At 45.4% G+C, this 23,997-nt stretch overlaps 1 protein-coding gene across 1 annotated transcript in view; it reads right to left on the bottom strand.

Annotated features, from left to right (window-relative positions):
- The window catches only part of SLC24A4 (solute carrier family 24 member 4), a gene marked incomplete at its 5' end in the record, with an annotated part of 126,673 nt that extends 106,814 nt beyond the window's left edge, over positions 1–19,859 (bottom strand). The window contains 2 exons of the mRNA XM_084630712.1: positions 14,001–14,111; positions 19,703–19,859. Of these exons, the coding sequence (XP_084486838.1) occupies positions 14,001–14,111; positions 19,703–19,859 (268 nt within the window). The remainder of the gene's footprint in view (positions 1–14,000; positions 14,112–19,702) is intronic.
- Positions 19,860–23,997: the final 4,138 nt, after the last annotated feature.

The raw sequence follows: 23,997 nt of genomic DNA, 5'->3' as shown, positions 1-23,997 counted from the left end.
TCTGGAAACTCAGGTCTCTCTTCAAAAATAACTGGTTTCCCTGCAACCACACATACTTAATTTCACCATTCAATGGTTTTAAAGTACTTATGTCAATCCCTCGTCCAACTGAACAAGGGTCTACACCACAGTTGGCAGTCTCATAAGAGAGGGTGTGGAGACTCACATTCCCAGAGGTGATGAGGCACATTGGCAGGACACTGTTGGAAGGACAGCACTGGTTGTTTGTGCTGCACCTGGTCTCTGGTGAAACGGAGGACTTCACTCTCCAGGGGTATTAATGTAATACCTGCCACCAGCACTAAGGTCATGCAAAAAGTTATTAAAAGGGAAGCTTCAAATAAATGTGCTCATATGTACACACCCCATTGCTTCTACCTAGAGACTCCACCCCACTGTATTCACATGTCAACGGACCTACAGCAGGGATGAATTCAATCCTGTTTAAGGCCATAATGCACAGGTGCTGACTTGCATTTTTCCCGGAGGGTGCTCCACCCCCTACTGTGTCCCTACTCTGTCCCTTCCCTCAAGGTCCCATCCTCAGTCCACCTTTTCCCGCCCCCACTCCACCCTTTCCCCCAAGGCCCCACCCTCACTTGGGCTCTTCCCACCCCAGTCTGCCTCCTCCCCCCTGAGGCCCCACTCCCCCACCGCTCCTTCCTCTTTGCCCCTCCTCTCCCGAGCGCCTCCCACCTGCCGAACAGCTGATCAGGGGCCAGTCCCAGGGCCAGAACCCCTGTGGCTGGTGGGTGCTGAGTGCTCCCTATTTCCCCCCCCCCAATGGGTGCTTGAGCCCCGAAGAACCCACAGAGTCAGTGCCTCTGCCATAATGTTTCTCACTCTAATGTCTGCAGTGTTTGCTGACTTTAAAGAAAAAGGAATCCATCAGTCTTTAATGCCTTAAAGTTTGCTTCCCTGTTTTAATAGCAGTGATGCCACTTTTACTGCCGACACCTTCATGGAATACTTTTGGCCTGGAGAGTGGACAGTATTTCTGAGACAATTCATTGACACATTCACAAATACAGTAAAAACAATAGAAATAGGATTTTTAGTCCATTATCTTCAATGACAGAGAATCAAGTCCAGGCTTTCAGATGATGGCATTTTACTTTATTGCCTTTTAAAATGCCTCTTACATGAGCCAAACTTTACCTATATTTCAAATGTGTTGGTGTATTTCTGTTGGACAAATAGAGGAAAACAGACACCTTGCATCAATTTTTAAAAATTGAGCCATTTAAATGTCTTTTCTTCAGTGAAATCTAGTTGTCAGTGGAACTTATCCCTACACGTTTGAAAGCATGATGATTTTTCTACGTTTGTTTTCCAAAGTCCAAACCAGTTTTAAAGTAAGGCAGTAGTTGCAAGTTCCCTGGTTCATCATTCTGCCCTCCCCAGCTCTTTGTATGCTTCTACTGGCTTCTCCCTTCTCCACAGTGCACTTCTAGGAATCACCTTTAAAGCCCTTCATGATTTAACCTCTCCCCACCTATCATATCTATTACCTTATTGCACTGCTGACCCCCACCTCCACTCTGCCAATGATGCTAGTGTCAGCTGTCTGCCATCCCTTATGTGGGGGAAGGGTGAGTGCGGGGACACTCAAAATGCAGTCAAATTCTGTAAAGCCATCATTTGGATTTCCTCCTAAAGACTTACTTTTGCCATAAACCAAGACAACTGCCCTTTTCTCTCATTCCCTCCCCACCCCGAAACACCTATTTAAAACATTACACTATCACATAAAGTTAGTGGTTCAAAATCTACCAGGCAATCCAACATCTCAAAATCTCTGTCCTAAACTGGCTTCCAAAGTATGGATTAACATGCACACAGCATGGTTTACAATGCTTTTTCCACTCCAGACAATATTGTCAATTTCATCTACCTGTTGCATCTTCTCATAAACTTAAGTTGGGAGTACTCTGGGGCAGGGACTGTCTTCTAATTACATATTTGTACATCACCTAGCACAGTGGGGCCCTGATCCTTGATTAGAGCTCATCAATAATTTATTTATTATGTGTATTACAATTATCTTAATTCTCCATTGAGCATTACTTCTGCATAGAATCATGAACACCTGAAGAAAGATGGGAAAATCATACTCTCAATTAAATCAGTGGCCAAAACACACGCACCCCTAACCTTTTATTGATGTCAGTGGGAGCAGAGTTGAGCTAGCAATACATGTTTCTTTAAATATAGCCAGACTACACATTTTGAAGCAAAGGTCACTTTAGGAAGCTTGAAGGGGCTAAGCTCGAGGGAGACAACACAATGTTAGATAAAAATCAAAATTTCAAACCACAATAACTTTAAGTGACCTCAACTAACGGAATAATTTGAAAGCAAAGAATGAGATTTCTGTACAATCCAAAGAAGAGCCATCAGTGAAGATCTGCCAATTTTCAATGCAAACAAAACTTTTCAAGCCAAAAATGTAATTGTGCTAAAATAGAGCTTCATAAAAGAAACTGATTCCCTCCTGATCTATGGAGAGGCCACACAATAAGTGCATAAAGCATGTGTCTTATCCAGCCCAAGTGAGCCTTCATGGTTACTGGCCTTTAGAAGCTCTATGAGCTATATGGTCTACCAAGCCACAAAGGTTTCTTTCAATTTCCCTGGGGAAATTAGCCACTCAGTAACAGGAACATTAGGCATTTCAAAGCTATAAGACCTGAATCTGGGATACCATCTAGCTCGTTTCCATTGGGCACTTCAGAATGATATTGAAAAAATTTCAGGGATCTCACTCAGTACAAGGAAACACAGAATCTTCCCTGGCTGACTCAAAAATCAGTTGATCAAGAGAGATCTTTAAAGGGACCATACTGTCATCCACAGCATTTTCCGGGCATTTTAAGAATTGAGACCATCTATTTTAAGGGAGCATTTCCTTTCCCATTACCCCCCCTATCTAGATAGCCTAATCTTATCCAAGGAAAGATAAGAAAAGAGGGATTTAATGACAGGCACTAGGAGAATCAGGACAAGCAAGCAAGAAAGTCAAACAAGACTGGAAAGTACAGCACTTAAATATAATACACAGGGTAGGTCCAGGGCCGTCACAAACCAGAGCCACCCATTTAAAATCAAATAATGGTTACAATGTTTTAAAAATCTATCAAGCAATCCAGCATCTCATAAATACGTTGTCCTATGCTGACCTCTGAAGCATGAATTAACATTTATGGTGCCTTTTCAACCCCAATTTTCAAGAACAGTGGAGCGAAGTATGAATGTAACTATGCATGATGCAGTCATGATGGAAAATGCTCCCATCTTTCTGTAACACCTGGCTATGTATCAGGGACAATAATAATGGCAAAGGTGGGGAAAAAGTACAAAAGTAAGTAAGTATGTATAAGGCTGGTAGATGTAAATACAGCCTTTCTACCAAATTCTGTCAAGAATTTCCCTGTGGATTTAGAGTAGCAGCCGTGTTAGTCATGAACTGTAGCTCACGAAAGCTTATGCTCAAATAAATTTGTTAGTCTCTAAGGTGCCACAAGTACTCCTTTTCTTCATGTGGATTTAGTGTAGGAGGAATCAGTAAGAGCCTAGCTAAACAGCAACACTAGAGGAGAAAAGTATATCCAAAATACACACATGCACAGTTTCTAATGAAGGTTGAGATTTTCAAAGCTGCTTAAGGAGATTTGGATGCCCAAGTTTTATTAACATTAATTTTGAGAAATCTCAGCCCAGGAGTCCAGTCCTGTCCCATTGATGCAAGTGAGTATTTTTCTGGGGCCCTAAAACAGAGCTATTTTTTATTTTTTAAAGGAGATAGTCCTATAAGTAAGGTGTTAGGTTGGGACTCAGAAGACCTAGGTTCAAATCCATGCTCTGCCCAAGATTTTATATGGGACCTTGGGCAAGTCACTTATATAGCCTCTGTTTCTCATCAGCAAAATAGGGATAATAGTACAATCCTACCTTACAGGAGTATTGTGAGGTCCTCACATACATGGTGATGCAGCCATATGAACCTAAGATCTAAATATTAGAGCTGGGCTCAAACTGCACAGTTTAGATCTAAAGCCATAGTTAGAGTTCTAAGGTATTCAAAGCTGGTGCTTTGGTTCAGACCATTGGAAAGAGTGAGAGCATCCACCCACAAAGTTCAGATTCAGTTCTGAACTTTCCCAGATTTGGGTTTCTGTGATTTTGGTTCAGGATCATTTCCAATTTAAACAGAGACTTACCTTTTAAGAATGACGTTATCCATATAATATGTTCAATACCATGGAAAAATTAACAGTATGTGAACATGAGTCACATGAAATAGTCACATGAAATAGTGATTGTATCATGTTATACTTGTAAAGTTCAACAATAGAGGTATATATAGTAAAAACAGAGGAAACAAATAAATGCCATTTGTTTACCGTATTGCTGAATGCCAGGTTTAGTTAGATATATAGTTACTGTGCATTTAACTACCTCCTGCAGTCTAGGCATCTAGACCTGGGAAATGGATAAGTTACCCTGGAGTTCATCTTGTGATCTCGCTCTCAAGGGAACCCTGCTAGCAGGTTGTGCCAAAATGCAGAGAGATCTGTTTCACTGCTTTTTAATGTTTCAGGCATGAGTTTTAATTGAACATTGGGAAGAAAACAGTTTAGGCAGGTGATTGGTTGTTCCTGGAATTCTAGCTCAGATTCAGATTAAGCTCTTTGCAGAAATTATTTCACAAGAATAATAATAATAACAACAACAACAAAAACACATGAACAAGACCATTTCTGCCCTTACAACTTCAATGGCATCTTCCTCCTGCCTGCTCTTCTAACACACCCATCAATAAGCCTGACATGAAATGTCAGAACCTAATTCTAGGAGTAAATTCTGATTGGCTTCCAAGTTCCCTAAACAAGAACAATCTGCCATTAAGTGTTTGTGAGTTGCCCGCAACAAGTCCACTATAAATGCATTTAAATCACAAATCTAACTTCCCCAGGAAAAAGAAAACATCCAAGTGAGATTCCAATTGATAGAGCTCAGCACTCAGCATCTACAGGGTCAAGAGAGAGTCCAGAGACTACTTTTTACAAGACAAGATGACAACTAGCAACTGGAATAAGTTTTGTGCTTGCTGGTTAGTAAATATTTTTGTAGCATGTGTATAGAGAGAGTTGCTCTCTCCATCTAAGAATTTGTATCTGAAACCAAGAACTCTTGTGCATTACCTTGTTTTCAGTCTCTTTTAGCCTAAGACTAAGATTAAAATTTGCCAAGTTACTGGCTGGGACTTTGGGAGTTTAAAAGATGTGACTATAGTAACATGTGAAGTCAAAACTTGCATATTGTTGATAAATCAATGGTATTAGTGTGGTTGTTCATTTTCTATGCCTCAGAACAGAAATGGTGGAGTAGTTATGAAAGAAAAGGAGCATTTGCAGAGCATAATACCGATTTTTGTATGACATAGTGAGGTAAGAGCCCTATTCTGTAGGCACTGTACAGGGACAATGAAAGGCACGTTGGCCCTTGATGAGCTCACTAGATTGTCTTATAATGAAAGCACAGGAGAAAAAAATTATCATCCCCATTTTACAGATGAGGAACTGAGGATAAATATTAAGTGACCTAATTAAGGCCACACAGGGAGTGGCTGATCTGAGAAGTGAACCCAGATCGCCTGAATCAGAGTCTTAAACATAAGAATGTCCCTTGTCTATTCAAAAATACTGTTCACACTGATTTTAAAGAAATACTATGTTTAAGCATGGTAATAACAGTGGATCATGTTACAGCTTTTACATTAAAATGCTAAAAAAAAAAACTTTCCAAATTCAGTCATCATTTGGGAAAAAGATCATTTGTTGCAAACTGGGAATATGATCTAGGCTAGACTGTTACAGCTTTTTAAAAACAAAAAAACAAACACCTTAAAAAGGTGCTGGGTGAAAAGGGGAGGTATATTCTACAGGCAGAGGAATAATGTTTATTATCAGCATGTGTGTCACTTAAGTCTGAGTTACTGTGAATTTACACTGGTATAATGGAGATCAGAGTCTGCCACTTTTGTTTTCTCTCTATGCTTTGACGGCGGACTCAGCCTTTAAGGCCAGAGGGGCCATCATGATCATCTACTCTGACCTACAGCACATCATAGGCCACAGAAACTTACCCACCAACTACTGCAACAGGTCCATAATCTCTGGCTGAGTTGCTGAAGTCCTCAAATCTTGATTTGAAGACTTCAAGTCACAGAGAATCCATCATTTACTCTAGTTCAACCAGCAAGTGCTCCATGCTGCAGAGGAAGGCGAAAGGTGCACCTGCTGCTAGCAAGCACATTGTATGAGGGATTTCGTGTATTGTGATTTTTTTTCCTCCACCAAGCATAGAGAATTGATTGCTACAATGTACCTTATTATTTTTTTAAAAAAGGAAAGGTGAAAATCTGAAATAAATGTTGAGCCATACCCTGCCCCTGAGCCATCCTTCATCTGTACCCATTTATATCCATAGGAGTGGCACACTAAGCCACATCCTCAGCTGTTGTAAATCAACATAGCTCATGAACTGTCCAGGGCGGGGTCTCTAGACCAAGAGTCATAACTTCCATTTCAAAGCAGCCCACAAATTAGTTGGAGACGAGTACGAACAGCAATTTATGCTAATATATTTATTATTCCTAATCCATGGCAAATTATTGAAGTGTTGTCCTATTCAGTGCAGTTATTAGTAGAGAATGTTTTCTGTGTTGGAAGCAATCCAAATCAATTGCTCCAATATTCTATTGATTCAGCTGAGTCACATGATTGGATGTTGCTGTGTGTCTTCCACTTAGAAACATTCTAATCACTCCTCACTTGTAAGTACTCTCAAAATGTTACTCAGAGTTCTGGAGAAAACGGAGATTGTGGGAGCATTTTGAAACAGGAGGCATTGTGGTATCAGGAGTAGAGAATCTGTAAGTCAGCCATGGTGGGCAGATGGCACTGTGAGCTACTGTGACCACTGGCAGATGGCAATAAGAATTTGGATAAGGCAAAAAAGGTGGTTGTAAATGGATTAGAACCACGAAGATACTAATGACCATTCCTTTCTGATGGTTCTCTTACTAACTTGAGGTTCAATCACCCCATCCTATGGAAAGCTACAGAGTAGCAGCAATAATGCACCTTTTCAAAGCAGGTTATTTGCTTATTCCAAGTGGAGTAACTCCCATCCGTCAGAGGGTTCAGTCTCCAGCATCCTTGCAAGATTTTCTTGAAGTCTGAGCCTCCCACAGAGGAGCCCTAGGCCTGGCTCTGTAGCTTCCCAATACCCAATTTCTTGGCTTTTTGGAGATTTGTTGGCCAAACATGCCATTCTTTTAGCTGCCCCAGGATGAAACTCCCCCTTTTATGGGATGTTCCTGGGGCAGCTGATAGAATGGCATGTCTGGCCAACAAAAACTCCACAAAAAAAGCCAAGAAATTGGGTATTGGGAAGCTACAGAGCTGGGCCTTGGGCTCTTTCTTGAAGTCTGAGCCATCCATATAAATCTTGCAAGAATGCTGGAGACCAAACCCCCTACTTATTCCAAGTGGTGTAACTCCTCCTCCTCCCCCACCCCCGCATCTAGCCAACAGCCTGGAGACACCTTCATGAGGGAAGCCTCACTGACTTTTCTTGCTAGCTTAGGAATAGCAATAATGCACTTTTTCAGTGTGGCTTTCCATAGGATGGGGTGATTGGTATGGTGATGATGTGCATCCCATCTGCTCTCAACTCATCCACCCTCACTGTCTGTGTGGGGAATGACTCCTCTTCCCACGACTACAGAACATACTATTGTTAAAAAGGAGTTTGCAGCAACTGCTCAGACGCTGGTGAATTTCAGCACTGATAAACAAGATTTGAAGGCCAGATGGACTAAGGGCAAACCCATGCCCTTCTAGCTCTCCAATATAAAAAAAACACAAAAAACCCACACATATGGATCCCCATTCTTTATATTTCCCCATCCTCCTTCACAGCCTTGGGGTTCTTTCTGTAACTAGCATTGCCAGGACTTCAGTGTTCTGTTCGATACAACAACCATAACGTCTGCAAAAGTACACAATACAAAGTGATCTACTTCAATAAAAGAGGCACGTTGAGACAGTATAGGCTCCACTCGGATTTCCAGAATCTTAATGAGTCTCCATCTCCCTATTACCCAGGCTGAAACTATCACAACTGTCATCAATTGCAGGATCCTCATGGTATTTAAAAACCTATATCCATAACTTTTGATAATTAGGAGACTATTTTATTTTGGCATGCAAGTGAGTTGGATAGATGTTGGTGAGAAAGTAAATAAAAGAACAAACTTTGCCGAGGACCTTAAGAGATGCAGAGTGAAGCACTGGGCTGCCTGGGAAGCGAATAAAGCAGGAGCTCAGAAACACAGCGCTGACACAGAGAACTAGTGGACTCAAGAACTTGCATTCCCCGGGAATTGTGAAGTTTGCCTCCCCAAGCATCCATGTAAATAAACTTTTATATTTGATATGTACACACAGACAAACATACAAGGGGGCCAGAGTAGGTAGGATACACAGTAGATAGATGACGAATAAGCAGTTCCCAAACCTAGAACCTATCACCATATACATACACTTTTGTCTTTAGAACAAATAAAAAGAAGTTATTTGGGGTAAAAAACAGTCCCTGGGCACTTGGATGTTTTAAAACCTATTTTCAGGATTTTCCTTAAAATGGGAAGGATAATTTTGTGGTTTAGGCGCAACATTAGGAGTCAGGAACTGCAATTACTAAGGCCCTACCAAATTCATGGTCAATTTTGGTCAATTTAATGGTCATTGGGTTTTAAAAATCATAAGTTACAAGCTTACAAGAAGTGGAAGGTTGGACATATGACCAGGGAAGAGTATAAAAATATTGCTCGGGCATTTAGGAATGAAATCAGGAGGGCCAAATCACAACTGGAGCTGCAGCTAGCGAGAGATGTCAAGAGTAACAAGAAGGGTTTCTTCAGGTATGTTGGCAACAAGAAGAAAGCCAAGGAAAGTGTGGGCCCCTTAATGAATGAGGGAGGCAACCTAGTGACAGAGGATGTGGAAAAAGCTAATGTACTCAATACTTTTTTTGCCTCTGTCTTCACGAACAAGGTCAGCTCCCAGACTGCTGCGCTGGGCATCACAACATGGGGAATAGATGGCCAGCCCTCTGTGGAGAAAGAGGTGGTTAGGCACTATTTAGAAAAGCTGGACGTGCACAAGTCCATGGGGCCGGACGAGTTGCATCCGAGAGTGCTGAAGGAATTGGCGGCTGTGATTGCGGAGCCACTGGCCATTATCTTTGAAAACTCGTGGCGAACGGGGAAGGTCCCGGATGACTGGAAAAAGGCTAATGTAGTGCCAATCTTTAAAAAAGGGAAGAAGGAGGATCCTGGGAACTACAGGCCAGTCAGCCTCACCTCAGTCCCCGGAAAAATCATGGAGCAGGTCCTCAAAGAATCAATCCTGAAGCACTTACATGAGAGGAAAGTGATCAGGAACAGTCAGCATGGATTCACCAAGGGAAGGTCATGCCTGACTAATCTAATCGCCTTCTATGATGAGATTACTGGTTCTGTGGATGAAGGGAAAGCAGTGGATGTATTGTTTCTTGACTTTAGCAAAGCTTTTGACACGGTCTCCCACAGTATTCTTGTCAGCAAGTTAAAGAAGTATGGGCTGGATGAATGCACTATAAGGTGGGTAGAAAGTTGGCTAGATTGTCGGGCTCAACGGGTAGTGATCAATGGCTCCATGTCTAGTTGGCAGCCGGTGTCAAGTGGAGTGCCTCAAGGGTCGGTCCTGGGGCCGGTTTTGTTCAATATCTTCATAAATGATCTGGATGATGGTGTGGTTTGCACTCTCAGCAAATTTGTGGATGATACTAAACTGGGAGGAGTGGTAGATACACTGGAGGGCAGGGATAGGATACAGAGGGACCTAGACAAATTGGAGGATTGGGCCAAAAGAAATCTGATGAGGTTCAATAAGGATAAGTGCAGGGTCCTGCACTTAGGACGGAAGAACCCAATGCACAGCTACAGACTAGGGACGGAATGGCTAGGCAGCAGTTCTGCGGAAAAGGACCTAGGGGTGACAGTGGACGAGAAGCTGGATATGAGTCAGCAGTGTGCCCTTGTTGCCAAGAAGGCCAATGGCATTTTGGGATGTATAAGTAGGGGCATAGCGAGCAGATTGAGGGACGTGATCGTCCCCCTCTATTCGACATTGGTGAGGCCTCATCTGGAGTACTGTGTCCAGTTTTGGGCCCCACACTACAAGAAGGATGTGGATAAATTGGAGAGAGTCCAGCGAAGGGCAACAAAAATGATTAGGGGTCTGGAACACATGAGTTATGAGGAGAGGCTGAGGGAACTGGGACTGTTTAGTCTGCAGAAGAGAAGAATGAGGGGGGGATTTGATAGCTGCTTTCAACTACCTGAGAGGTGGTTCCAAACAGGATGGTTCTAGACTATTCTCAGTGGTAGAAGATGACGGGACAAGGAGTAATGGTCTCAAGTTGCAGTGGGGGAGGTTTAGGTTGGATATTAGGAAACACTTTTTCACTAGGAGGGTGGTGAAACACTGGAATGCGTTACCTAGGGAGGTGGTAATATCTTCATCCTTAGAAGTTGTTAAGGTCCTGGCTGGGATGATTTAATTGGGGATTGGTCCTGCTTTGAGCAGGGGGTTGGACTAGATGACCTCCTGAGGTCCCTTCCAACCCTGATATTCTATGATTCTAAGTTTCAGTGTTTCAGACACTTAAAACTGAAATTTTACGGTGTTGTAACCGTGGGGGTCCCAACCCAAAAGGGGGTCATTGGGAGGGTCACAAGGTTACTGTAGGGGGATTGGGGTATTGCTGCCCTCACTTCTGCACTGTTGCTGGTGATGGTGCTGCCTTCGGGGGGGCGGCCAAAGAGCAGTGGCTCCACAGGCAGCACCGCCGCCAGCAGCAGTGCAGAAGTGAGGGTGGCATGGTGGGGGAGGGGGTCTCACTTTGCAGGGAGAGGGCAGGGTCAGCCTTATGGATGGGTGACGTGGGCAACCTCCCAGGGCGCCATGGTTGGGGGGTGGGGGGCGCATGGTCCACACACACACACACAGAGCCAGCCCGAAGCATCGTCCGCCCCCCCCCCCCCGAGCGCCAGGGTGCTGGGCCCAGAGCCGGGGCGGGGGGTGCCCTGGCTCAAGGCTCCTAGTGTACGCCAGGCTCCAGCTGCTGGTCCTGGCTGGGCTGGTAAGGAACGAGACTTCCTCTCCTCCTGCAGGGGCCACTCCCGGGTCCAGGTCAGACCCACTTCCAGGAACCTCCCCCAGCTGCAGGAAGGTCTGCCACTGCTGGCTGGGAGCTCAGCTCTGAAGGTAGCGTCGCCACCAGCAGCAGGGCAGAAATAAGGGTGGCAGGGTGTGGTACCACCACCTTTACTTCTGTGTTGCTGCTGGCTGTGCCCCTGCCTTCAGAGCTTGGCTCCCAGCCGGCATCCACCACTCTCCAGCCACCCAGCTCTGAAGGCAGCACAGAAGTAAAGGTGGCAATACTGCAACCCCCCTACAATAGCCTGATGGCTCCTCCCTTCTTGGGACCCCCCAGTTGGAGAAACGCTGCTCTCCCCCGTGAGGTCTGTATAGTATAGGATAAAAATATACAAAAGACTAGATTTCATGGGGGAGACCAGATTTCATGTATGTGAATTTGGTAGGGCACTAGCAATTACTATTTACTGGTTTTGTCCCAAACTTTGTGGGACTATGGACAAGATCCTTAACCTCTCTGTGACCCAGTGCTCATATCTGCAATAGGGATTGTACTTATGGCGTATCTCACAGAGATGATGTGAGAGTTACAAAAGAGTGAGCATGTATGAGTTTGTGGTCCATATTGCTTTGCCTTATAAAGTTTCAGGCCTCACATTCTAGCCTTTAAAACAGACAGGAGGAGCACAGCAACAATAGAAAGTCTCACAGGCTCTAGAAGTTCAGTCAACAATAATCACTTCAAAGCTCCTAGGTTCTAAAGACATCTTTCCTCTCTAGCTACAAACATCACACTTTCAGAGAGGGAGGGATGTTTTCTCTATTTGCAGCCTTATATCTAGACACTCTCTCAGGCTCTTTTCCCTTCACCCTACAATACACCTAGAGATAAGCAATACACAAGCTGTAGAAGGGGAAGTGACTAAAAAACACCACTGCTATCTTCCTGTGATATGACTTGCTAAGTTGATTTAAATATTAACTTCAAGTAACACCTTTAAAAAAAAAATCTGACTTAAGCAGCGTTGCCAGATCTTGTTATTTTATCGTGAATCTCACAATATTTGGTGTTTTTCTTAAAGCTCCAGCTCCTGGAGGCATGCGACTGAGAATTTCAGCTTTTACACTTTTTTTTTTAAAAGTGTAAGTTTCCAGCCTTCATAGTTGTGGAGAAAAGCTTGAAAATGTGACCCAAGTGCACCTTAAAGGCTAAAAAAAAAAGTCAAGAGAAATACCTAGGGGGGTGGGAAACTAGTTTAAAAGTCTTTCATGATTTTCGGGGGTTGCTTCATGATTTTTGAATTCCTGAGCTTGTCAGCACTGCTCAAGTCATTCCTTCCCCCCCCGCCGCCCCACCCTTTGCTGTACACAGCATATGGAACATGATTTCCCCCATCCGTGTATATATAATCTCCAGAGTAAGGAAATGAACTCCCATGTCATCCCAAAAGTAATTACTCCCATTAATACTGAAGCCTTTTAGAGGGAATCCCTTTCATCCATTTCCTGGGATCTTGTACTTCTCAGTTGGCTCAGTACTGACTCCATGTGTGCACATGCATGCATACATGTGCGCATGGGCAGACCCTCATACTAATGCATTCCGCTCATAACATGCACACGAGTAAGAAATATTTGACTATTCATCAGGAATAGCCAGATCTTACCAAAAGATATTTGTTTTGCTCTTCTATATGAAGAACTTTTAAAGTGAAGTCAATTGTCACTGTTTTACATGTGCAAATACACCACAGACTTCCTTGCGCATATCCAATACCCAATTAGAAACTCTGCATCATCAACACAGATAAAGGTTTCTGTCCTACTGAAGCTGGTTAAACCTCTTTCACTTCACCCTTAGAAATGCCCATGTGCAGTAGTGATGTTAGCCCTATGGAAAGGTACATTAGTGCTTCAACAGACTTCCAACCCCTCTAGTAAACAGAGGCTGGTAGTATTATGGAATTGATGCCGTCAGTTTTTGAGAGAGGGTGCATCTAATGGCTGATCAAGGAGCAGTTGATGAAACTTTCTTCCTCCACCCCACCATGAACCACAAAGGGAGGGATGATAATGGCAAGACAGACAGGAGGGTGAAAGCACTAGAGATCCAAACTCACATCAGGCAGTATCTTCTGTCACGCCACACAATCACTGTCATGGCCAGGGCTGATAGGGTGAGGTAGAGTGAATGCTTAAATGCCCTCGTTCTTCCTCCCTCTTCAGAGACAGCAATTCTGACATTAGTGGAAGCTAAGAACCTGAACAGATAGCTCAGTGCAACATTAAACTTACAGAAATTGATTCAGTGGTACTGTAAACCCAAATAAGCATTTCAGTCGTGTAACCTTTACTATCCATGGTTTAACAAAAAGAAGTGCACCATTACTACCAACATAACATACATAGCAGCAACAACGATGTATAGAAATAATGACCAAAAAGGAAAGAAAACGTGTGATCCAGCCTCCAAGACAAGCCGCATGAGGACTCATACACAGTTTTATGTCTGAACATTACCTTTCAGCTTCAGTAGATAAAACCTTTGAGTTGCTTAGCAGTATCACCAATTACTTTGCTCATAAACCTTTTTTCTACACGGCACAGTCTCTCCACCCCGTTCCCCCATGTTTGACACTTTTATATTCACAGTGACACATTACTGCAGCTTGGGCTATGACTGCACAATATGGTATTACAAAATACCAGAAAGCTTTTGGGTTTTACCTGGCTCTGTACAGTTCTTTTCTTCATGTGTCACATTAGGTGAGGCCATCAATCTTCTGTTCCTCCATATTTCTGACAAAACATTTTTGTCTGTAATAGTGGATTCTTGTCCTATATTAAATGCAAAAGTGTTTGTCAGCATTGCTACCCATATCTTCTTAACTGGAACGTATGCATCCACTCAACAAGAACACTGAGAAGCTAAGTTAGATGTTGAAATCTTCAGATATACAACATTTTATGTGTGTGTGTGTGTATTGTTTCCTCAAAAAAAAAATCACATGCACACTTTTTCCAGCTACGTTTTATTTAACGGATTAAGTCGATGTGTAGATATTGCAAGGCACTGACCCAGTCAGCACTAGAACATTTTGGCAACTAAATCAGTCCAGATTTTGTAGGTGATCTGTTGAGACAGAAAGACAGACATAAATAAATCTCAGATCCTTCGTACCTTAATGGGGCAAAATTCCCATTAAAATTTTTGCCTAAGCAAGTATGGCAAGATCAGAATTCGTTAAATTTCTCTCTCAACACAGCATGCAAGAAGCAGTGTGTGTAGCTCAAAAAACAGAAGTTGGTCTAAAAAGATATTGCCTCAAGTACCTTGTCTCTCTCATCTTGTGGGACCAACACAGCTATTACAACAAAGTCAACATTTTTGCTAATGGAAGGGACATAATTATAACCAAGGGCAGAAAAGACCTTTTTAAGCTCATCATTTTCATCATGACCCTACCTGCTTATCGTGTACAATTTATACGAAAAGTTGCTCGGGGTCTGATCCTGTAATTCTTACTCAGGCAGTTTATCTTCAGTGGTGTGACAGGGACACACCTCTCGAGTGCCTCCTAGCAGCTGGGCGTGGTACCGCACTTTCCCTGCTCCCTATGCACCCTGTAGGTTGCTGACCTTGCTAGGCAGGTCTTCAGAAAGGATTGGCCTTCCTCAGGCTCTTCCCAAAGAGGAACTCCCTTTGTTCCTCCCTCCAGGGTCTCCTCCCCTCTACTGAGCTCTCTATTCTATTTAAGCCCTAGCTCTACCTCTTCTAAAATTTTGTTCTGAACAGCTTCCCCCTGGAAGGACAACAGTCTGGGCCTTCACCAGGGCACAAGCTTCACTGCTTTAACTCTTTTTTTTTTTGGTAGCTGGCACACTTCCAGGTGCAATTGATCCTTCCCCCAGAGTGCCCCCTGTACTTCCTTTCAGGATCTCTCCACTACAGAGTGCAGTCTTCACACAGTCTCCTTTGTTTCTTGGATCTTGGCTACACCTGTTCCCAAGATTACAGAGAGTCAGCCTTCTCTGTGGCCTCTCTATTCACCTCAACTTCAGCCTACTTCCTCTCTGTGGTAACAACCTTGTTCCCCAATTTCTACCCATTTCCCACTGTGCAGGCCTTTTGAGGAGGTGTATTCTCTACTGCCATCAGCACTACATCCCCTTTGCCTGTAACTACTGCTTTTGCACTGTGGGTTACCCTTATTCTTTCTTGCTCACCCATTCCACTGTCACTCCTTTGACTATCCCTGGTTTGCCTGATCTTGGGGTCTCCTTTTCCTCTTGTTTCAGAGTAGTAGCCGCATTAGTCTGTATCCATAAAAAGAAAAGGAGTACTTGTAGCACCTTAGAGACTAACAAATTTATTTGAGCATAAGCTTTCGTGAGCTACAGCTCACTTCATCGGATGCATTCAGTGGAAAATACAGTGGGGAGATTTATATACACAGAGAACATGAAACAATGGGTGTTACCATACGCACTGTAAGGAGAGCGATCAGGTAAAGTGAGCTATTACCAGCAGGAGACAGGGTGGGGGGGCGGGGGCAAGAAAACCTTTGGTAGTGATAATCAAGGTGGGCATTTCCAGCAGTTGACAAGAACATCTGAGGAACGGGGGGGAAATAAACACGGGGAAATAGTCTTACTTTGTGTAATGACCCATCCACTCCCAGCCTTTATTCAAGCCTAAGTAAAGGTTCCCCCACTCTCCTGCTGGTAATAGCTCACCTTACCTGATCACTCTCCTTACAATGCGTATGGTAACACCCATTGTTTCATGTTCTCTGTGTATATAAATCTCCCCACTGTATTTTCCACTGAATGCATCCGATGAAGTGAGCTGTAGCTCACGAAAGCTTAAGCTCAAATAAATTTGTTCGTCTCTAAGGTGCCACAAGTACTCCTTTTCTTTTTTCCTCTTGTTGCCACTCATTTCTCTATGAGGGCAAAGTCATTTTCAATGCCCTGCCACCCTGGAGGCAAAACATACCACCACTGTCCCAGCTTTGACAACTGGCAGAGTATCCCTTGAGGCCCTTTCAGTACCCTGTTGCCCAGAGTCACTCTTGCTATCATGGTTCATATAGGGGTAGATCCTCCTAATACATCCAAATTGACCACAGCAGAGCATGTCCACAACTGGGCCTCATGCCTCTTCATCAGCCCTGGAGGAGTTTCTGTAGCTCTTCCCTTAGTTCACACCAGCAACTCAATCTTTTCCCCCAGTTCACCCAAGGGCAAGCCTTTCTGAAATGTCCCATCTGTCCACAACCATAACATCTCCTTGGCTAGGCCTCAGGCCTCCAGCCCACTATATCCTTCTTGTCTTCCCAGGATCAGCAGCCATTGCTGCTTTTTCCCTGCAGGATCCATAACAGGCACTGCTGCTGCTGCTCTAGCCGGGCTAGCTGCTGTTATAGATCCCACTGCACCTCCTGCCATTCTCTGTGAGCCTTACTAAGCTGCTGAAGCAACACCCAGATTTGCTTCACAGACCCAGTCCTCCCCAGAAACAGGTGTATGAATTTTGGGGTCCCCGTCTGTCATGGCTGCTGGGATCCTTGTTACCCTTCAGCTAGCACCTGCTGAGTTTCAGCAGAGCTGTGCTGCTTTTGGGCTCGAACTCTTTTCAATTCTCCATTGTCCCCTCATTTCAGGGGGTGATCCCAAAGTTCCCACCTCCAGTACCAAGTGGTGATGGGGACACTCACCTCTCGAGTGCCTCCTAGTAGCTGGGTGTAGCACTGCACTCTTTTTCCTGCTCCTGGCACGCCCTGTCACAGTCAAAAAAGGACTGAATCCCTTCTGGGATAGCAAAGAGTTCAACATGCCATCTGCCCTCACCAGGGTCTTCAGACCCATCTCTGGGCCCTTTAAATCCCACCCGTTGATGAGGCTTCTGAAGAAGCCTTCTCCCCATCTCAGGGCTTAAGCCACTTAGCTACTGGCCAGTGGGGGAACCCCTATTCCAGGTCCCAACCCAGGGACCCTATAAACAGCAGCCACATACTGCTGCCTCCACTTCACTACTGCTATTCCCTGGGTCTTTTCCCACATTTCCCTTTCTCCTCACCCTTAGCTCATGGCTGAAATTCTCAGATTCCCTTCACTGAATGCCAATGCCACCAAAACCTCTCTTGAGGTTCCATCAATTTCCAGTGACCAGCAAGGAGCACCCTTCCTTGATCCTATGGTCCCAGTCAGGAACTGGCCTGTTCAGGCCCTGCAGCTCCTTTTATCTAAGTCTGCTGGGCTCTGATTGGCTGTTCTATGCAGCCTGTCTAGGGAGGCCTGGAGGACGCACCTTGGCTGTTCCTTTCCTGGGGTGGGGTGTGGTAGGACCACATAGCTTCCATCAGGGAGCCACAAAAGGCCTTGTGTACCCCATCACAAGTGGGCATTTTGCCTGAGTAAGGACGGAAAAAATCTGCCCCTAAAGTTAGTTTGGCCAGTGCCATTGCCAAAATGTTCTAGTGCTGCAACAATTACAGCGAACTGAGAACTGATGATCAGTGTTTATATGATGATTCGTTACAAATTAATCAGCTAAAAACAGTACCTGACCCAGCTTTCCCCTGGTTAGTCAGGATCTCCCCTCTGTGTCTGGAGAGCTTATAGAGTAATTTCTTCTCTGGTTTCTCAGCGTCTTCTCTCTCAGACCTTTCTGCCTGGAGAGGGTAGGCTGAACTTGTTGGTAACAGTTGAAATTTAAAGTGTAACTTTCGTGATACACTTGATCATGCAGACCAAGATTTTGTGACAAAAAAAATCAGTTCTGAGAAAGCTTATTTGCATCCAAAAACTCATGACCAAATCACACTGCAGTTAGTTATTTTCACAAACCAGTGCAACAAAAATCAGAACTAGGTATGATAAATTGTTCAAAATGAAGAAAATTGTAGTATATTTTTAAGACTACAATACAAAATAATTTCCAAAAACCTGAAGCCAATAACACGCTTGTAAGAGTGTAGAGTACTAACTTCTTTCACTAATGACTTGTTGTCATCACAGATAAGTATCAACTGTAACAGGCAATAGTTTGAACAGGAGAGTGTTATAAAGCATGAAAACTTCCACTGGAACTGTTTTTAAATACAGATTTTAGCTCCAGCTTTAAGAGAATAAAAGCTCTGCTCTGCTCTTGCAGGACCCATATTGTCTTAAATTAAAGCTAGAGCTAAAATCTGTGTTTAAAAAATAATTCCAGTGGAAGTTTGATGGGTGCATCCGTGCATCTGTGCAGTACCCCACTGACTTCATTGGGTCTCCACAGGTGCAGAGCAACCTGCAGAATTGAGACCCAAAGTTACATTTTTAAAGCACAAACTGTGTGATCAGGAAAAAAACTGAGCAAACAAAGGAGAATGAAATGCAGTCCAGGATCATAACGTAGAAATGCAGCAGTTCCTAATTTAAATATACTTGGACAAAAGATATAACAGACTAATTTAAAACATATAAAATATTTAAACAATATCAGACTCTCAATATTATTTGTCCTAAAATCGGTTCAATCAGTATGGTACTCTGGGAAAAATGAAGTAGTTTTAGATTATATCCAGATATGCAATACTGTATCTTGATCTTTTTAAAATTCTGTAAGTGGTCAAGTGGCTAGAGAAACAAATGGAAGTCACGATTCCTGGGTTCTACTTCAGGCTCAGGAACTAAACTACCATATGACTTTGTGCAATGCATGTAATTCCTGTGGCTGGGTTTCCTCACCTGTAAAATGAGTTTAATATTTATGCCCCTCGGAGGGATGCGTTTAAATTTGTATAGTGCCTGGGGATCCTTGGATGAAAGGTGCTAGAGAAATGCAAGGTATTGTTACATACCATGATTTGTGAGGAGAAACCAGTCCTCTCACCCTCTCCGTAACTGCAAGTGAAGTTGTTCAGTAAAAGGGAGCCAAGTCATGAACTGTGAAATGCTCCTACCCAGAACGCAGCTAGCTAAAAGGTGTAATTATCTGAGCACTGCTCTGCTTTAATCACACTGGGCATTAAGTATCATTATCTAGGCAAACTCACTCACTTGCGGGGCAGAGCTGTCACTTTTTACTGTCGGACAAGTCTGGGGGCAATCAAGCCAGCTGCCTCCATGCTATGGCCAATGCCAAACAGCTTAGTGCCTCCTCCTCACCAGAAGCCCAGGACCCAGCCAGCCCATCCTTCCTGACCTGCCTGCAGCCTCCCCGCTTTACAAACATGTTTCTGGCCGGAGTTAATAAAGATACACAAGCCAGAAGCTACTTTGCCCCCTGACAATGAGCTAGCCTGGCAGAGGTAGCGTGCAAACAGCGAGCCCCCCCTCCCCATCCCGGTCCGGTGCACAGCCAGGCACTGCCCCAAGCCAGCCCGAGATCCCTGGCTGTCCAGTGGCTTGTACTCTGCTCACCCCCCGCGGCCACCTACCTAGCTTGGAGAGCAGGCTGGACATGCACCACACAAAGAAGAGGATAGCGCAGATGAAGCCCAGTTGCAGCAGCAGCATCTCTCGCCTCCTGCGAACTTTCCTCAGCTTGAAGAGCATGGTGTGGGGGGCGGCGAGGGGCTGCACTTCCAGCCCCATCGGAGCCAGCGGAGGGAGGACGCGGGCGGGCAGAGGGCGAGGAAGCCCCAGGAGACAAGTGGGGTTCACTTAGCAGCCCCCCCGGCGGAGGGCTTCATCCCCAGCGGGCTGAACGCACAGGGAAGCCAGCTCCGGGCGCTGCGGAGCGGGCAGCGGGAGAGCTCCGGGCAGCCGTGCCAGGGCCGGGGGAGAGACGCAGGTGGGAGGCGTGCAAGGAGCGGGGCCGAGACGCAGGCGGGTGCAGCCCGCAGCCGGGGTCTCTCGAGCTGTCAAGGCGAGGGCGGAGCCCGGAGCCCCGCGCCCCCCATGGCTGGGCAGCGGCGGGGGGAAGCGGTAGCGCCCGGACTCCCGGCCCCGCAGATGCTCCTCTCACCGGCAGGTGCGAGTGGCGCCGGGTGGCGAGCTCAGTGCAGCCGCTCGGCTCCCGCGGGCAGCCCGCGCAGCATCCTCCAGCTCCGGGTAAAGTTCATCCTCCGGCCGGCGCTGCGGGAGGGTCGCGGGGTCCTGGCCGGCGTGAGGCGGGGCGCAGGCTCGGCGCTCCGGCTCCAGCTCGGGGCTGAGCCAGCAGAGCCGCTTCCCGCGGGGAGCTCCGGGGTGACAACCGCGCCCGTCCCTCCCCGGCTGCTCTCCCCGGCAACTTTCTCGCCGCTCCTCGAGCCCCTCGGGCAAAGCGCATGTGCCGGAGCCCTGGCCTCCCTCGGCCCCTCCCGCCTTCGCTCTGCCCTCCCCGCTCCCCCTCCGCGCCGGGGGATTAACTGGCCAAATTAATCCGCTCCCCTAAATGGCGCAGGAATTATCCACTCGCAGGTTAGCACTTGGCATCGCCGGGCGCGCGGGGACGGGAGGCCCCGGGGAGCAGGCAGGAGCACGTGCCGCTGCGGAGCCAGCCTCTCTCACGCCTCCCAGGCTCGGCCAGGGAGCGACTTGCCCTCGCCAAGCGCGTGCTGCAGTCGGGGCAGGGGTTAGGGTGAAAGGCAGGCCGTCCTCGGAGCTGGGAGCAAGCCACAATGTAGGCTCCGCGCGGGGTCCAAACGCTCCCTGGCTGGCGGGGGGGGGGGGGGGAACGAGCGGCATCTGGCCTCTCTCTAGCACTTAGGGACGTCGCTTACCCAGCCCCAGGGATATTATTTCCTGTTCTCTCTAAGAACAGGTCTCACAATCAGGCTCTCTGCCAGCCCTACCATTGCTCTGAGATGGGCAGTTTTGATTTCCTACCATAGTTTCCCCATGAGTAAGACAGGTGTCACACAGGGCTTCATTCATTCACACAGGGCTTAATGTGTAGCAAGTGCTTTGAGATCCTCCAGTGACTGATGCTATACAGGGAAAGGGACCAGATTATTCTACATAATGAAAACCAGATTAAGGTTATTATTTGCATTACAGTGGTTCCCACAGGCACAGGGAAATTCAGTAAGAGTTGGGTGCCTGTCTTGCTTAAGATCCTTTGAAAATCCCAGTTTAAAAATTCAGATGCATTTCTTTTTGGACCAGGCATTTTACATTTTTCTTCTTATTACTATAAGTGATTTGCCATCCACAGGGCATGAGAACATATTTGGAACAGCAAACTGAACTGAATAAACCATTTTATAAAACAGGCATTATTCCTAGACTGTTCCAAAATGGAATTCTTCTCTTCTTAAAATCTTTTACACCCAATTTCAACTAACAACATGAAACCTTCTGAAAGGATTTGTAATTATTTTCTATGCATAATAGTTATTTTCAACTTTATAGAAATACAATAACTCAAATATGTCTCCCCCAATCCCAAGGAGCCACAATGAAACAAAAGAGAAAAAAGCCACCACAGACCATGACAACAGCACCAGGGTTAAAGCCCCTGCTATTAACAACTCCAGGAGTAGGGGTGTGTTCTGCAGATGTAAGGCAGGCATGATCCAAATCCCACTTAGAGAAAGTGCAGCCCCCATTATCCCAACGTCCAGGAAGTCCTGGAAGTCCAAACCAGCCCTTTGAAGGGCGTTGTGTTGCTACATGGAACATGCTAACACTGAAAGGCAGTGGTTACAAGACAGCTCTTGTCAAAGAACTCACCCATTATGAGAGCATAATCTCTGGCATCACAAAGCCACAAAGCAATTGAGACACTGTGGCAGGAGGAACCTTCGTCCACTCTGGAGATCCACAACAAACTTAAGGTGCAGCACTTACTTGTTATCAGACAACCTCTAGCACAGTCTAACTACATGGAACCAAATCTCTTCATGTGTACTCTATGCTTGGATTCAACACTATCATCGAATCATAGAAATGTAGGACTGGAAGGGACCATGATAGGTCATCAAGTCCAGTCCCCTGCACTGAGGAGGGACTAAGTATTATCCACATCATCCCTGACAGGTGTTTGTCTAACCTGCTCTTAAAAACCTCCACTGATGCAGATTCCACAACCTCTTCAGGGGTTCTCAAACTTCATTGCACCATGACCCTCTTCTGACAACGAAAATTACAACATGACCCCAGTAGGGGGGACCGAAGCCTGAGCCCACCTGAGCCCTGCTGCCCCAGATGGGGGGGCCAAAGCCTGAGCCCCATCACTCTGGGCGGGGGGGGTGGGGTCAAAGCCATAGCCCAAGGGCTTCAGCCCCAGGTAAGGGGCCTGTAAAGAAAATAACAGAACGCCACTAGCCGTCACCTTCAGCCCCCCACTAAAACCTCTCCAACGCATTATCAAGGATCTACAACCTATCCTGAAGGACGACCCATCCCTCTCACAAATCTTGGGAGACAGGCCAGTCCTTGCCTACAGACAGCCCCCCAACCTGAAGCAAATACTCACCAGCAACTACATACCACACAACAGAACCACTAACCCAGGAACCTATCCTTGCAACAGAGCCCGTTGCCAACTGTGCCCACGTATCTATTCAGGGGACACCATCACAGGGCCTAATAATATCAGCCATGCTATCAGAGGCTCGTTCACCTGCACATCTACCAATGTGATATATGCCATCGTGTGCAAGCAATGCCCCTCTGCCATGTACATTGATCAAACTGGACAGTCTCTACGTAAAAGAATAAATGGACACAAATCAGATGTCAAGAATTATAACATTCATAAACCAGTCGGAGAACACTTCAATCTCTCTGGTCACGTGATTACAGACATGAAAGTTGCAATATCACAACAGAAAAACTTCAGAACCAGAGTCCAGCGAGAGACTGCTGAATTGGAATTCATTTGCAAATTGGATACAATTAACTTAGGCTTGAATAGAGACTGGGAGTGGCTAAGTCATTATGCAAGGTAACCTATTTCCCCTTGTTTTTTCCTACCTCCTCCTCCTCCCCCACCCCCACTCCCGTTCCTCAGACATTCTTGTTAAACCCTGGATTTGTGCTGGAAATGGCCCACCTTGATTAACATACGCATTGTAAGGAGATGTTTCAGAGTAACAGCCGTGTTAGTCTGTATTCGCAAAAAGAAAAGGAGTACTTGTGGCACCTTAGAGACTAACCAATTTATTAGAGCATAAGCTCTAATAAATAATAATAATAATCTGAGGAAGTGAGCTGTAGCTCACGAAAGCTTATGCTCTAATAAATTGGTTAGTCTCTAAGGTGCCACAAGTACTCCTTTTCTTATTGTAAGGAGAGTGATCACTTTAGATAAGCTATTACCAGCAGGAGAGTGGGGTGGGGGGATAAAACCTTTTCAAGTGATAAACACCCATTTTGTCACGGTCTGTGTGTATAAAAACATCCTCACTGCATTTTCCACTTTTATGCATCAGATGAAGTGAGCTGTAGCTCACGAAAGCTTATGCTCAAATAAATTGGTTAGTCTCTAAGGTGCCACAAGTACTCCTTTTCTTTTTACTAGTACTTGGAGATTTCAGTGCTGTAACTGGCTGCGATCGAACTAGGTCCAAAACTGTGATAGGTCCCTTTGGCTCTGGTTCCCCAAATGACATCACCACCTGGCTTCTGATATTGTGTACTGCCAAGTACTTGTCTGTTATGGACCCCTGGTTTAGATGCCTTAACAATCATAGCTGGACCTGGATTTCAAAACATTGGATGTGCCATGAAGGAAACTGACCACATTCTCATCAGAAATCACTCCATAGTGAAATCTCACCAGAAGCATCAGCAAACTCAGACCATA

The sequence above is a fragment of the Lepidochelys olivacea genome, assembly GCF_965140295.1.
Source record: "Lepidochelys olivacea isolate rLepOli2 genome assembly, chromosome: 6".
NCBI lineage: Eukaryota > Metazoa > Chordata > Testudines > Cheloniidae > Lepidochelys > Lepidochelys olivacea.
Note: the sequence above shows the minus strand (reverse complement) of the source record. Positions and strands in the feature narration are given on the sequence as shown.